The sequence below is a fragment of the Lampetra planeri genome, chromosome 16 (genome assembly GCF_965212315.1).
Source record: "Lampetra planeri chromosome 16, kcLamPlan1.2.h2, whole genome shotgun sequence".
Lineage (NCBI taxonomy): Eukaryota > Metazoa > Chordata > Hyperoartia > Petromyzontiformes > Petromyzontidae > Lampetra > Lampetra planeri.
This window is the reverse complement of record NC_136122.1, coordinates 8571365-8588803: the sequence shown is the minus strand read 5'-3', so window position 1 is coordinate 8588803 and position 17439 is coordinate 8571365. Positions and strand designations below refer to the sequence as shown.

At 43.4% G+C, this 17439-nt stretch overlaps 1 protein-coding gene across 1 annotated transcript in view; it reads left to right on the top strand.

Annotated features, from left to right (window-relative positions):
• The first annotated feature begins 6133 nt into the window (after positions 1 to 6133).
• The window catches only part of OSBPL5 (oxysterol binding protein like 5), a 64703-nt gene continuing 53397 nt past the window's right edge, over positions 6134 to 17439 (top strand). The window contains exons 1-3 of the mRNA XM_078601488.1: positions 6134 to 6269; positions 12114 to 12116; positions 13258 to 13322. Of these exons, the coding sequence (XP_078457614.1) occupies positions 6134 to 6269; positions 12114 to 12116; positions 13258 to 13322 (204 nt within the window). The remainder of the gene's footprint in view (positions 6270 to 12113; positions 12117 to 13257; positions 13323 to 17439) is intronic.

Here is a 17439-nt window from a genome sequence, read left to right as displayed (position 1 = left end):
ATTTCAGAATGGCTCAACTATACCGGGAATGTACAATTAGCAACGCAGATACTTATGCGAATTCCCCGAACTTACCGAGAGAGAGAGAAACAAATACATCTTTATTATACAAACGCTTGAGAGTAAACACTAAATGCTAGATACATTTTAAATTATTGCAGACACAATGAACATACCCGTTGGTTCTTTCGGTAAAGTCACGTAGGTAGAAAAATAAAACAAAATAAAAAAAGTAATATATCACGACGTTTCGATCGCAACACAAGCGGTCGTCCTCGAGTGGAAAACAATTATCCAGCAGTGGAACTGCTGAACATGTATTTTCTCCCTCCATCCTGGCTCAGATTAAATACTTGCCTGCTTTGCATGTACGCATTCTGTGTGTATTATTACAAAGCCACCTAAGTGGTTCTGTGGTAGGGGCAATCTATGTTTTAATACAAAAAAACAAGTAAACGTATTAAAATGTACTACAAATATTTAAACCACCACATTTTACACATTACAATTACATCATGGGTTATTGATTAAAGTCACGTGGAAACACATTGTCTCGAATGAAAATGTGAAACTATTTTAAAGCGTTACATTATAAATATAGATTGGTCTTTACTGAAGGCCATTATGCGACACTTTATTCCAGGAGGGAGAAACCTTTTCCTGAGGGTTGAGCAGGACTATCAAATACCCTTGGTGGGCAACCCACACACATTAGTCGATGCTAAACTCTGACCATGCTCGGACTGTAGGCTTTGATTGTGCACTAAGACCTAGACGGCACAATGTACTGCCTAGGTCTTAGTGCACAAGTGAGAGCCACACTAATATTAAAAAAACAGAGCACAGTATTGTAGTAGGTTTTTACCCTTTTAAACTGGTACAAAACTGACACCTTTATACAAGGCATCATGTTTGCAATAACCACAACACAAGTAGTCAAAAATGCAAACAAAAAGAAGCAACTCTGATAATGGTAATAATATGCACTGTCCTTGAAGTTTATTGGTCCACACCCGAGACGGCTTTCTTTAGAGCCTAGTCCCCATTGGTGTTGGACCAGATGACACCAGAAGGCGTACAACTCAAACACAGTGCAATATCAGAGTATTGAGAGCCCGGGGTAAGCATTTACACTATGAGATCTCTTTTACCAGTGGCAAAATATAGTAGTAGGTTTTTACCCTTTTATGGGGACTAGGCTCTAAAGAAAGCCGTCTCGGGTGTGGACCAATCAACTTCAAGGACAGTGCATATTATTATCATTATCAGAGTTGCTTCTTTTTGTTTGCATTTTTGACTACTTGTGTTGTGGTCATTGCAAACATGATGCCTTGTATAAAGGTGTCAGTTTTGCACCAGTTTAAAAGAGTTAAAACCTACTCCTATATTTTGCCACTGGTAAAAGAGATCTCATAGTGTGAGAGCACAGTATTGCCAGGTTTGAAGATGTTCTACTGTCCAATTAGTGTGGCGAATATGCTCGCCTGCAGTGATGGATGAAACACTATTTGCCGACAGCTTCACAGTGGTAGGCCCCGTGTGGCCATGGCGAAGGCAACCCCCCACGACAAAATGTACACCCCACAGTGAAAATCAATTAATATCCCACTCCACACCGGCGTTACTGCAGTCAACGTCAGCTTCACCGTTATCAACGTACTACTTGTACTGCATGGAGGAGACCAACACATTGAGAGATTTGTATGCAACGTGTACGCACCCTATGATATATCAGAGTTATTCTGAAGGTTTTTTTCGGTAAAGTCACGTCGGTAAAAAAAATAAAAATTAATAAAAGTAAAATAAAAATCAAATAAAAAATAATTTCATTTTATTTAACTTTTATTAATTTTAATTTTCGGTAAAGTCACGTAGGTAAAAAATTAAAATTAATAAAAGTAAAATAAAAATAAAATAAAAAATAATTTTATTTTTATTTTACTTTTATTTATTTAATTTTTTTAACCTACGTGACTTTACCGAAAAAACCTAAGAATATGAATCCTTGCAGTCACGAAAGCTTCAAATCTAGAATTATTCTGAAGGCTTCGGTTTTACTCGACGGGCTCGCGGTTGTTGTCTTGCTACAGAGTTTGACACGAGAGAAAACAGCTTATTGGTGCGCCGTCGCTGTTGATGAACGCTTTGGAAAAGTGTGGACATGTGCAGACGTCCTTGCTGACACTGTCTCTCTCCGTCTCTCAATTATAATCGCTGTATCCCCTCCATTTATCTGCGCGTCTCTGGGTGTCTGTGTCTCTCTGTGTCTGTCGCTTATATTTCCTTCTATCTCTGATTCGGTGTCTATCTGTCGAGACGTCTCCATTGATGCCCTCTTTCTCAATTGTCCCTCTGCCGCCGTCTGTGCCTCTGTGCCCCTCCATTCCCTAAATATCCCTGGGTGTCTGCATCTCTCTGTGTCTTTGTCTCAAGTTTATCTCCGTATGTTTCTCTCTCTATTTTTTTCTGTCTAGAAGTCCCCACTGACAAACCCTCTCTCTCAATTCTCCCGCTTTCTCTCTGTGTCTTTGTGTTCCTGAACGTTTGTCTGTGCGTGTCTCTGCGTGTCAGTATATGTGTGTCTGGTGGCATCGTGGTTAGTGCACTGCACTCGGAACCTGGAGACCCAGGTTCGATTCCCGCTTACAGTCTAACACCAGTGGCAATTATCTGAACCGGTCCTAGGCCTGCCCCAGGTCGTCCAGTCTCAAATGAGTGCCTAGTGTGGTGTGTAACCATCGCCACTGGGGAGACAAAGGCGGTCGCGCGTGGTGTTGGCCACCCACCACCTTGTGTGCCGTGCCGACCTTCATAGTTGCTCGCTAACAACACCCCCAACAGCCTGTTAAGGCTATAGGGGGATCTTTGTGTCTGTCTCTAAACACTCTTTCCATTTGTCTCTGTGTGTATCTCCGTGTCCCTCTGTCTAGATGTCCCCACTGACACCCTGTGCCATTACCCGCTACTCATCCCTCCACAAATGGAAATGTAATTGACTCGCTGAAAAGTAAAAAAAACAGGCTTCACTGATGCATTGACCCCGATCTCTGGTTGTTGTAAATGTCATGGCTTAACATGAAAGTCAGTGGCATCATGCACCTAGGCAACTTTGAGCGATTTCCCAAAGGCACTTAATGAAAAGGTTACGCTACGTGTTAAAATAACGACGGGCCTGAACACTACCTGCTCTTAAACGATGCATAATTTATTATTAAGCTGTAATTATTTAAAAGGAGAAAGATTAACAGAAAGGTCTACCTTTGCTCCACCCACACCCTTTTCAATAACAGGGGAAGCTCTACATTTTATTTAACATGCCACGGGTTTCATCACCACGAATGGTACGACTGGAATCGTTTTAAAGGCATTAGTCATCTTTCCATTGGTCCCAATCAAGCTGCTCACATTTTGCGTGCCAATGGTTTCAAACGTGTGCCAGGCCAACACTGCTATACCTACTATAATCACCCAGGAATGTCTGTCCTTAACGTTCGTGGCGTCACTCCACATCGATCAGATCCCCTCATTAATATTCATGAGCAGGTGACGTCCTCCAAATGAACACCGCCCCCCCCCCCCCATTATTACCTACTATAATGAGCCAATAATATCTGTGTGAAACGCTCGTGACGTCACTCCACGTCGACCAGCCCCCCTCATTAATAATCATGAACAGGTTACGTCACTCCACATCGACCAGCCCCCCCCCCCATTAATAATTAGCTGGTGACGTCACTCCACATGGGGGGGGGCCGAGGCGCCTCCTCCCCCCTCCTCGGCGTCAACTCACAACCCTCACTACAAAGGCAGAACGCTCACGTCACGTGGTCTCCGTCACGCTGTTGAGACATCAAAGTAAAAAGGACGTCATGATGAACAAGGGATTATAACCTTAAAATGAAATAGGTCTGTGTCACCGCGCCCTTACAAATTGCACACGCATTCATGCAATGAATATCACGTCACGGTCTGCTTTTCGCTTGCAAGTTTCAGATTTACTGCAATACACCTATCCTTGGACGGGCAGAAGGCGAGTTTGCTACATTTGGCACTGTTATAAAGTAATAACTCCCAGGGGTATTTCAAGGAATGCTTGTATTCTGCAACAATTGAAATTCTGGAGCTGTGAAACTGCAATGTGGACCTTTGTCTCTGAGAACAAGTCAAAATGAAAGAATCAGTTTCACGTGTGTCCCTCCATGCATCAAATTGCTTTATTTTTCTCACAAATCGATGCTGTTAAGGGGCCACAATGGTGCACTGCGTCAAAACTTTACCAAGAAAGGAAGAACCCATACTCTTTGGTTCTTTAATTAAAGTAACACAATATATGAAGGCCGTTTTGTGAACATTTACAATTTATTTGAGACGCATCATAATAATAAAAACAATCATTCGTCCGGCTGATGCATACAAACAAAAAAAAACTCAGACCATTCCGTAAATGTCGATGGAAAACCTCGGCGCTTATTTATATTAATTTTGTATTTTCCATCTCGCGACCTCGTGTTGATTCCGTTCAAGAGGTGCCCGAGGCCCCCAGTGTCCAAGACGCTGGTTCATGGCGTGACAGGAGGAATGTCTGGGCAGTGAAGCACTCGCGACCAGCACAGCTGTCTTGTATGCAGTGGAAGATGGCAGCAGCAGTCGTCTTTTCAGTTTATAGGTTGCAAGCTCAAAAAAAAACGGCACTGAAAAATGGGAGTGTGTGGTCAGCCAGTGTGGTCAAACTAAGCATTTAAAATAGCCATCTAGCTAAGTCTAAGCAGATACCATCATTTAAAGTAAGACCCAGATGGGCTGAGCAATTGTAATTAACGAAGAGTGCAAGAATACTATAGAGTACAGGAATATAATATCAGGGTTAAAAATAACAACGAAATAAATCGGTCTATTCAAATGAATAACGCGACTTTGATATTGAATCTAACTTCCGGGCCTCACTCAGAGAGCCACTTCTAAAGCACGTGCGCTCTCAGCCCTCTGCCTGGGCTCCCGCTCACGTGAGTCATTGCGTCAGCGTTCATATCACGCTTGACAACCACGAAACCAGCGGAAGAAAATTCCACATTCCTCTGACAAATCTATCCAAGAGGACAAATCGCCGTCGACCTCCTCGATTTGGCAACCTCAGGTGTGGAGCAAGAGACGAGATCGACAACCCTGACCGGGGTTTTGAACTCGCAAACCTTGCGACTGCCATCCACACACTGCACCACCGCACTGTCCAGTTCCAGAGGAAGCATCTGTCTGCAGGATGATCACTCGAAAGCAACTGCGACTACAAAAATGCTACAAATGGAACTCGTGTTAATGGTGGTGGTGATTATTATTAATTGAATCAAAACAAAGTAGTACGAAGAGAACAAGAGGAATCCATGTAACCTAAATAATAATATTGCAAAGTTAATTATGTATGTATTGTCTAACAAGTCAATCATGAGACTGAAAAATATATCTGTGATGTGTATAGTAGATAGACAAAAAATATTGGCTTAATGGTCCATCGCTGAAGCAAGACCATTGTCCAAACACAGATGTATGTTGAATTTCTTTAACACAGGTACGTAGCCGACCCTGCTAATCGGATGTGCGGGGGAAGGACAACAAAATAAACACAAAAAGCAGTTCTACAGAAATTATTTTTCAATCTGGATGATTTAAAAGTGCATAGCTCCGGTGGCTTCCTAATATCGGAAGGAAGAGCGTTCCAGACGGCCGCAGAAACGCATCTGAAAGCGCCGCGCGATGCGGTGACCGTCTTTGTTGGATGGCCCAGCAAAAATTCGCTGCGAAGATGACCGGAAATGTAAATATTGAAGAAAAAAAACACATAGATAGGTAACAGAAAATGTAACAACTCCGCAGGTGAAAGGGTTAACTTGCGGAAGAAGACGCTGTGCGTTGAAGTGTGGGACAAAGGCTTGTGTGCTAGGCTCAATGTTATTTTCTTCCCTCGTGTCGATTTGCCTCTGCCCCCCGCCCGCCTCCTTCCAAAAACCCATCCCCACATCCCCCACCGCCGCCTTATTCTCGAGCACTCCCTCTTCCCCCCTCCCCTTGGCTCTGTGTGTCACGCACGCGCATGGCACGCGCGCGCGCACACGCAGACACGCGGAGCAACACTCCTGCCATGAAGGAGGAGGGCGCTCAGCGGCGTCGGTTCTCTCTCTACGCCGGCATCGTGTCTCCGCCAAAGCACGCCTCCCGCAAGCTCGTGAGAAATGCGTCTTTCGGCGGCTACAATGAGATCACGTTGCCCTGCCCAGGTGAGAGCCACCCGCCCCTGCATCATAAACAAACAAACAAGCAGCAACAACAACAAAACAACTTCCCATCGCCTTGCGCGTGGGAAACGATCGCGGCAGTTGGTTATCGCCGTGCAGTTTAGACGCTGCACCAGGCGTAGCGGTTTTAAAGCACGCTGGGCAAGTTGACTCAATCCACCCATTGCCTCTGTCAACCATTCACATGCGCACACACTACGGTTAGTCGAATGGAAGGTCACCTGTGGTTGGGATGAGGCATGGGTACTTTCACATTTTCCAAAACATCTGGCCAGCTGAGAGGCGTATGGTCAAATACCCTCTAGAGGGGGGGCTCTGCAGAGCTTTCCCGAGTGGAGGCCCTTCAGCGAGCAGCGGCGTGAGCAAGCAATTGCAGGGCTGCACCTCTGTCCTTTGTACGATCACAACAGTCGTTGTCTCGAGAGAGAAGACGACTGCCATGCGCGCATAGCAATGTGGAACCTTCATCACCAAGCTCAGGACTCTCAAGGGAGACCAGCGGCACTCAACTCTTGCTTGACCTTGAAGACACTCGACTTTATTATTGTTGCGCTTTCTTATGAATTGGAGTTGATTTGCAAAATTTGCAGTGCACGTAGGGCCCCTTTCGAGAATCCACTGCCGCATGAAAACCTCCCTTACGCCGCATGAGCTGCGGGGTTATACTTCATCGCCCTGGTCCGTGCGGGTTTGGGGAAAGGTTCCCTTTCAACGTACGCGTGAATTGTGAATTAAAGCGCCTCTCATCCGCGCGTTTTTAATGCTGTCCAGCTGATGTTGAAAGCGTTAATGCGTTAGCTCTGTCCGTCTCTATCTGCCTGCCCTCTCTGTAGCAAGGTTATGCGATAACTCGCACAAAGATAATCCAATTTAGATGGAATTTTAGTGGAAGTTGTCTACTCTGTTAAAAACCGAACAAATTGTTCTTAAGGATTTCCCCAAACGTATTTTTGTAATGTCATTCAGTTTGCATAAAATTTATCCCAGTTTTTAGAAAAATGACTTTGGATGCAAGGTCGTTCCCTATAAAAACATAGAAATGGCTTTATATTCTATGCTGTGTGTGCAAAGGCTACTAATAAAACTATATGCTGTAGTTTTTTTTTACTTGCATAGACATTTTTTAAATATTTAAATGTAACATATGTGTATATATATTTGTTCATTAAAATATGGACCAAAGGGGCTGTACATGATACTAAAATGCCACGTGAAATTTCATACATTAGACATAAATAACAGTGCACGCAACTGTGTGGAATTTACGTCTGTTAAAATGCTCATGATCAATATTTGCGGAAACATCCCAAGTGCAGACATCGTAATTAAACCGACGTTTAAAGATTATCAGCAGCACTTTCTGGGCTGATGACAACAGCTGCCATTCAACCGTCAATTTGTACGTACAGTCCTTTAATTGCGACTATACTTGCCATCATAGATCCATTAGTACCCTGCAATGTTATCGCTTACGATGTTTCTATGTACGGAGCATCAATCTAAGTGCAAATCGCTTTTGTCCGTACGATGTTCTCAATTCGTCGCTTGAGATCGGCTGGGGGGGGGGGGGTCAGGGCGTGTTAATTGATAAAAATTGTAGCTTCGTGGCCAATTAAAGTTATGTGGATGGTACGCCCCAACAGTCTCCACAGACCCATTATCCAAAGACACCGCAGCAGCAACACATTCGTTTAGTAAATCGTTAAAACGTTTGTCCACTTATAAAAAAAAAGTGCGTCCTGAACAACCATTATATCCACGTTTGAACAATTTGAATGGGAATTAGTAATGTTCTCAAATATTAGTGTACTGTGTTTCATGACTGTTATAAAATATAAAGTCTGATAAATATGTAATTGAAAAGTAGCGTACCAATGTGACAAAAGGATAACGGTTTTAATCAGCGCATCCTACCACTTGATGACATGGTTCGGAAGAATGGAGCAAGGAGAGACGCACGCTTGGAATTACACCGAGAGAGAGAGAAAAAGGAAGACGTGGGCTTAGGGAACACACCGCATAGCTCAAACTGTTTTTATAAATTAAAAGTGGGCTAGGGCAAGACGGAGTGATGGTGGCCGATGGTCAAGAATAACGACGGAGTAGCATCTTCTTGGTTTCGATTTAAAGCTTTCGTGACTGCAGGGATTCATCTTCTTGGTTCTTTCGGTAAAGTCACGTAGAATGGAAATAATAAAATAATAAAAATAAAACATAATAAAATTGAATAATAAAATAATATACGTAGAATGGAAATAATAAAAATACTACATAATAAAGTAATATAATACAATTTTCTATTATTTTATTATGTTGTATTTTTTTATTTAATTATTTCCATTCAACGTATATTTTATTATTTTATGGAAATAATAAAATAATAATAAAAAATATGACATAATAAAAGAATATAATAACATTTTATTTTATTATGTTTTATTTTTATTATTTTATTATTTCCATTCTACGTGACTTTACCGAAAGAACCAAGAAGATGAATCCCTGCAGTCACGAAAGCTTTAAATCGACGGAGTAGCAGCTAAGGAATGCAACACGCCCGACAGAGGATGTCCACTGCGAGGTGCTGGGTGAATTTCTTATCGTGAGGATTGCATTGGATTGTGGCCACTTAGGGAGGCCTTCATCCAGCAGTGGACTAACCATGGCTGATGATGATTATTATTATATATGCGACGCATGCATGTAACGCAACGCGCGCTCTCTATCCGCATTTATTTATTTGACAATACGGATGACCATATTTGTATGCGTATTTAATTTACAAAAATAACTGCTGTACTAGAATTATTAATGACCTAAATCCTGAAAAACACTCAAGCTTATGCATAAAAAAGACTCATCTAGTATGCAATCCGGTATTTGAAAACCTCTTAACACGATTGCATTTGGTAAAAAAACGAGGCATAATGCCTCGCATTAACAAAGTACAAAATATATGTTTGCTGGGGCAAGGATCTGCTCCCGTTTTTGCCAAATGGGTCCCAGGTGCCTCTAGAGAAAAGAACAATGCCTTTTTCTGATTGAAAATTATATTTGGAAAACCAATTTCCACTTCCCAGGTACTTGGGACCATGTCAAATCCCATCAATTGAAATGCAATGCGGGTCCCCCGTATAAATAATATAGAAATGTACACCCATTCGTTATTCTGCTACTGGGTTAAGGCCGACCCTAACCATGTCGGGCATAGGGGATTGTTTAACCATACTTCACTGCAACGAACAGTGTGGGTCAGTGAAAGCGAGGGGGGCCAGGACAAGTTCAGATATCACTCGCCACTGAGGTCAGCCGTGACTGGGAATCACACTTAGAGCTCCAAGTACGTACAGCCTGGTGCACAACGCGCCACTCTACACTATATATATGTCTATTTTTAAAGCACCAAATAAGAATCTCTATTAATACAATCAATTACACGGACTGGGGTTTCTTATATCATAAAATGCTGCCAATTTTCTGCGTCAAAAACATGTGTAGTGGCGTAACGCGCGGGGTTAGCAAACAGCGGGTGCATTTGAGGGCGAGCAGGTGCGAGCGTCAAGACGTGGAGTAGCCGCCAGAGAGGCGCCAGCAATTAGGGGGAGGAGCAGTAATGAAGCGGGTGCATTTGGGGACAGGCAGGTGCGAGCGTGGGAACACGGGGTAGGCGTCGGAGAGGCGGGAGATGGAGGCGATAAGAGGGAGAGAGCACGTGCAGGAGGCGCCGCTGAGGCGCCAGCTTAATGGGGGTAACTGAGGACCCTTACTGAGGAGGGGGATATAAGGTGTGTGTGTGGAGCCACACGGGTTGTTGTTGGTTGGAGCTGAAGGAACGAAGAGGACAAGAGCCGGGGAGAAGAAGCCTGGGACCTCGCCCTCCACACCTCGTCCTGCCCAGCGGTGTTGGCTGATCCCCCGCTGGGGGCAAGGACGAGGGTGGAGGTGTGAGAGGAGAGTGACAGGCTAGTGGAGTAGTAAGTGACAGGCTAGTGGAGTGTAGAGTGACAGGATAGTGGAGTATAGAGAGAGGGAGTTCGGAGCAAGGGTGCGTTGTGTTCATGTGAGGAGCATCCACATGGGATGCGAAGTAATAAAGTGACACAGGAGAAAAGCCAAAAGTGTCCATGTCAATACACCACTACACATGTATGGTTTCTTATTTAGGCCTCATTTGTCCTTTAAAGGGAGGAAGGTTGCTGCACATAGCCAATTTATCAGACAAATGAGCTGCAAGTGAAACCCAATCCACATTTGTGGCTTCCAACCGCATTGCATTACCAGGCCAGCTCAGATTGTTGTGTGACAAACACTCCATGACACCTAACCCAAAAATCAGTTGATGAGCCCCATTTTATATCCCCTAGTTTCCCAGAGCTCCCCGTGTCCCTTCAAGCCACCTGTTGCTCCTCAGGCACCACACGTTCTTTACGTCCTCTCAAAACAACTCGTCCTGTGACTAAACGGCGACTCGGCTAAAACTCAAACCCAATGACGTGGTCAAAAAAAAAACTGAAACCTCTGCTGGAGAAGGCCTTTAGCTGCCTAGAAACAGAAAGTCGCTTTGCATCGCCAGCACGATGCCCAATTACCGAGGCTTCTGCCTCAACGGTAGCCAAGTAGCGTGACACGGCAGACTTGCCTCGTGGACGAAGCTTGGCAGATCTGTTACCTCGTTGTTTTTGTCACAAGCATCTCGCTTAAGGAGTTCCTCATTCATCCAATTATGCAGGGACATAACGGGCGCTCACTCTCACCGTAACTATAGTCTTGTTCAAGCCCATTACTGTACAAGAAAATCACCATGGTCATTTTCTTTATGATAAACGAAACAGTAACAGCTGGAATGTGCAGTATATTATAGCAAATAAATCACAATTAAAATCTTCTCAATTCACTCATTGATGAAGGCCTTCCCATGCCGAGTGAATTAAGTGGGGGGTTTTGACCATACTTCACCGGAGTGGTCAGTGTGGGTTAGCGAACGTAGTGGGGTCGGGGGAGGCGGGTGAGGAGTCGGGGTTGAGCAGGAACTGGACTGATATCCCTTGCCACTGATCTTAGCCGTGGATGGGAATGAAACTCAGGTGGTTTAACTCACAGCGCAGCGCGTGAACTGGCGTGGCCTCTCTCCGCGCACACTAAAGTAGATTATAATTAATCTGATAATGCACACATTGTAAAAAGCCATTTGGTAAGTGTCCAAAAAAAATTTTCGCCGCAGAAACACAGTTCTGGGTATTGCATTACGACGAGTGGAGTTGTTTTTTGTGAATGTTGCTTGTGCACCAATTAGTTTTCACGAGGTTAGACATGCCATTCAGATAAATGGATCAGAGACCAGTAACAAATAAGAATTATGAGTGCACATCCCAACGTGAGGTACATTTCACATTCTGTACCGAGAAAGCAACTGGATTTTTGTTTCACAGGACAGCACAATATCTCAGACGGAGCATTTGCCGTGTTTTGTGTTCACGTATTCACCAGGATTGGAGTGGTGGCACAGTGTTTAGCATGCTGCGCTATGAACCTGGCAACCCCCGAGTTGTGTTCCAGGCGATGGCAAACTTCGGTGGCGAGTAATATCTCAACCAGCCCAGAGCTCGCAAACAAACCTGCACTGACCAAAATGGTGAAGTATAGTCAAAAGAGAAACCTCCATGAATGACGAGGCATGGGGGATGCCTTGGTCCATTACTGGATTAAATCAGGCAGATTGTATATATATACACAACAGCGAAAGGCCACCTGTCCAAAACCCTCACGCTCGCCTTCGCTGTCCTCGTAATCCGCTTTGCAACTTCAGTTCTCCGATTAAAGGGTCAGAGGGTCATCTTGCGCGTGTCACACACGCACAAAGCACGTGCCAATCTACAACTCAATTCTCTCCTCGCGTGAAAGTGCCGCTGCTGCTGTCGCTGCTGCTGCGTACGTGAGTGAGTGAGTGAGGGGGGCTAAAGAACAAGGGGGGGGGGGGAACATTACACGTGGAAGAGACGTCCTTCAACAACACTGGGAGCGCGCAATGCTATTCACCCTGCAGAAGTCTCTTCTACCTTAATGTAGGGTTTCGTTGGGTTAGATCGCGTAAATATCTAAATGTTCCGTTAAACCCACCACCACCCGACACAGCCAATTAGTAAGGTTTGTCACGTAAACAGAACATGCCAATTCGTTACTAGTACAGCACACCGGTTGTGTGTTGGAGAGCAAATCCACAACATTTACAAACCTGTGGGCGGAGCACTGGCGTGGTGGTCAGCACAGCTTGCGCTGTGGAACCGGTAACCTGAGATTGAATCATCAAGTGGCAAGTGACTGACGAACAATTCCTGTCCCCCACCTTCACCAACTCACAAATAACCAGCATGGTGACGTACGGTCAAACAACGCCAAGGTGTAAGAAGGGGCCTTCGTCCAGCAGTGGATTAACAGAAGGCAATAAGTATAATGTTCTTACTTGTAATGGGATACATATGTTGGTGTGATAATGCATTGGCAGTGGTGTACAAGAACAAATAACAAAAACCACTTAAATCGAATTCATCAGTAACACGGTGGACTTAAAAGGAATATTATATAATTGGTAGCGTTTCAAGCAACATTACAGGCCAGAGAGGTAGAGTGGGAAAGTGTCGGAATAATCACATCTCGATTTAAAGCTTTCGTGACTGCAGGGATTCATCTTCTTGGTTCTTTCGGTAAAGTCACGTAGAAGGGAAGTAATAAAATAATAAAAATAAAACATAATAAAATAATAATAAAAATAAAACATAAGAAAATAATAATAAAAATAAAACATAATTAAAAAAAATCTCCGAGATTTATTTTATTATATAATATTTATAATAATTTAATTATTTCCCTTCTACGTGACTTTACCGAAAGAACCAAGAAGAATAATCACATCGTATATCGCATGCTCATGTGTGCAATGTTGTCTTCTCTTCTTGACGTCACCTTCCTGAAGTGGATAAAGATAAGGGCACGTTGATACCCAAAGACCTCACGCCACTCACCATCTCCAAAAGTAAGGTAAGACAAAGGCGGTCGGAGCCCTCTCGGCATCACTCACCACACGTGATGCCCTGTGCACACTCAGCGGATGGCTCCCCGGGTGCCTCGCGATCCTAATGGAGAAAACTTCTAACTGGTCACAGAGCTGGCGGTCGGTGACGGCTACGGAAATAGATGGACGTTCCACTCTCTCTCTCTCTCTCGTCTCTCCAGCCAAAAACAACAGTGACCTCGTTCATTACGCTGTAACGATCCATCGGCAACCCACCCCGCTCCCCACCCATCCATCCATCCGCGGCGCCGTCCAGGCCCCCATTGCACCACCATGTGATTGTATAGACATGAATTGGGACCTCACGATTTGTACGAAGGATGTATATTCTCTTTTGTCTCGTTTTTTGGCACCGATGTTTGTATTTGTTCTCGTTTTCCTCTATGTGTGTTGAACGTTTTTTTTGTTTTCTCCGTTTAGCCTCCGTGGAACGCGAGCGTGTGATCTGTATAATTGTAAAGTTCGATTCTCACGCGGCACAATTGAGTCAACGCATGCGTCATTAGTGGGACAAATGGTTCCAATCAAAATGACGTATGTATCTTCACGGGCCTATCATGTATACAATGAATGTAACAGCCACAAAGATGGAAATTCCATGATGCAAGATAAAATGACGAATTTCAATTTGAGACAGATGTTGTCTTGCTGTACTAGCTATCGCAGAGGAATTACAATCCAGAAATTAATAAAATCTTGTAAATGGCAAGCAACTTTATCGTAACAACCAACTCAGTGCAGGCTAGAAAACGTAAATAGTTTCAATAACGCAGAGGCACATGCACAAAAAAGCACTCAGCCTTGTGCATTATGCAAAAACCATCAAGAGATACAAAATAACTGCAGTGTGGCACTCTTGTCTTAGATCTCGGAGCTAGCATGCAAGACTAGACAAGAGATCTCTGATCTAAGACAAGATTAGAGCGGTTGGCTTAGTACGGTGTGAAAGAAGTTCAACATACGTACTTACAAACAGATCACGATCAAATCAATTTGAGCAAATGTGATCCGATGGGCAGTCGTGAAACAGAGAGAGGGAGGGACAACTGTAGACAAGTTTCTTCCTCATGAGGACTCATCAGTGCACTAGAGTCGCCAATGCTCACCGCTGCAAACATCCAGAGGTTGCCGGTCCAATTTGATCTCTAGGGGCGGCAAGTGGAAACAATGATGCGAATTTCTTGAATCCCGTCCACCCACATCTGACCAGCTGCATTGTGGGTACACCACCGTTAGTCAATCGACAGGTTACGTGTGGCAGGGTAGAGTCGGGGTACTCTCACCCCTTTAAATATGTCTCGCCAGCATGGAAGAGTAGGCCAAATGCCCACTTGAGAGGGCTGTTATACCAGTAACGGGATAGATAAGAAATTCATTTGACAAATTTCGTAAAAATGATTAAAAGGTCAAAATATGTAATGCGCAAATGGAAATAGCATACGCATGGTCCAATGACAGCAGCATGAAAACCCCGCAATTAGGCCCATGGTTAATTTTCCATCTTTGTTTAGAATTAATAGTGTCGGAGGTTAACACAAGCCCGTCTGTGACAGTGGAGGAAAATCGCTATTACGTACATCAATAGACACTGGGTGCAAGGACAATATGTCATTGATGTGATTACCACCGGGGGGATGCCGGACTGCTGCGCCATCCGCCGGGTCGGTCCGGAAAGGACATGCACATTGATAATTGCAGCTCCATAAATAGCAGCGTGCACATACATTAGTGATGTGTGCAAATGCTATGCCCGTCTATGCATTTATTTATTCTTAGTGCAAGACTATGTGTTTCACTTCTTGAGTGCTTATATAATTGCTTGATGTAATTGCAAGGTGGATCGCATCACACGTTGATGGAATTTAATAGAGAAGGCTGCAACGTTGGGCTAAACGATAAATGTGGGCAAAATAATTGGCGGATAAGGGCACGGAACGACGCATTTGCTCGACAAATCGAGATACCGGAGACATCTGTCGGAGGGACGCAAGTGAAAGACTGGAGAATTATATAAAACTATAAAACTAAACTATGTTTTCTTTTACCAGGTAAGGCCCACTGAGCTATATAGCTCTTTTCTCACAAGCGACCTGGTTATCACAGATGATAGCTCAACGAATTGGCTCATCATGTCCAAATTTATTGCAGCCAAATACCTGAAACGAGTGATGTTGATTCTAAATGTGGAGGGAAAAAAACGGAGGACCCGGAGAAATATCCACGTGACCACGGGGAGAACATGCAAACTTCAAATGTACAGCAGCCGTCAGGGTCGGGATCGAACCCACGGCCTCCTGTATACCAGGCGAGGTAGTTAACATCTCCTAGCCACCGTGGCGCCCAGAATATGTATTCCTTGAACCGTTCTTGAAGATAGTAATAGTTTAGTTTAGTTTTGCACAACATGCCAGGGATGTGGACAGACTCCGTGAGGCTAGAATGCGTAAGTATTTTACAATTAAATTTCGATTTAAAGCTTTCGTGACTGCAGGGATTCATCTTCTTGGTTTTTTCGGTAAAGTCACGTAGAAGGGAAGTAATAAAACAATAAAAATAAAACACAATAAAATAATTCTCACGACGTTTCGGCTACAACGCAAGCAGCCGTCTTCAAGCTGAGCTTATATATAAGCTCCTAGCTTGGTAGTGTCTCATTCTTCACCTGAAGACGGCTGCTTGCGTTGTAGCCGAAACGTCGTGAGAATTATTTTATTGTGTTTTATTTTTATTGTTTTATTACTTCCCTTCTACGTGACTTTACCGAAAAAAACCAAGAAGATATTTTACAATTGTTCCATCAGGCATATGCTACGATACAAAGACACCTCCGTTCGGAACTCTGCAGCCAGCAGTGCATCACTGTGAGTCATACAGAACAGCCCTGGCAAAGCGTCACTGAACTCCAGATTTGAAATTTTCGTGACTGCAGGGATCCATACTCTTTGGTTCTTTCGGTAAAGTCGCGTAGATAAAAAATAAAATAAATTAAATCACAAAATTTATTATATTTTATACCGACATGACTTTACCGAAAGAACCAAAGAGTATGTCACTGAACTGTTTATGAAGTCACTTTAGTCGGAGTCTTTCTCCACACTAGAGGGACGCACAGTTAATACGCCCTGCAAAGATTTGTACGTCACATGTCAATCACACCAACATCCATAATACCGATTTTTGTTTTGGATTATATCGCGTAAATATAAACGTGTCGTTAAACCCGCCACCACGCGAAACAGCCAATTAGTAAGGTTTGTCACGTAAACCGAACATGCCAATCAATGTGTTGCTAGTACAGCACACCAGTTGTGTGTTGGAGAGCAAATCTACAACATTTTCAATCTGAGTACAACATACCTCTTCTTGGTTCTTTCGGTAAAGTCACGTAGAATGGAAATAATAAAATAATAAAAATAAAACTTAATACATTTACTTTATTTATTACATAATAAAATTATTTAATAATGTTTTATTTTTATTATTTTATTATTTCCATTCTACGTGACTTTACCGAAAGAACCAAGAAGATGAATCCCTGCAGTCACGAAAGCTTTAAATCGAAATACAACATACCTGTCAACCCATACGGTTTTCCAATATTTTTGGACAGGGAAATTGAGTGTTCAGGTCAAAACGGCGTAAAGCCGTTTCAGTACGGGCAAAAACAAATTGTATTTGTTTGTGTTTCTCCCTCGTGATGGGACTTTTTCGGATGAACTTTGAGATGTATAAGGGGCACGAGGTGACCACTAAGGTCTGAATTGGTCTGTAATAAGCTAGGCACTGATAAGGGGTTGACAGGTATGCACCAATCTTTTCTTATTCTACGTCTCAGGGCTAGAACGTAGCCAACGTAAGTGACAGATGCAGTGGCACAATGGCCGTAAAGGTGGCCATCAACTCACCACACTTGAGAACATGGTTTAATCACATGTATCATGGGACCTTGTCGCCAGTATCAAATTATGAAAATTAAGAGTAGCTTTGACCCTTTTAGGCAATAAGACAGGTATTAAGAAGTTCAAACACCGAATAGAAACGTTTTGCAAGGAATCAAATCTGCATTAACCACCCGTACTTGTG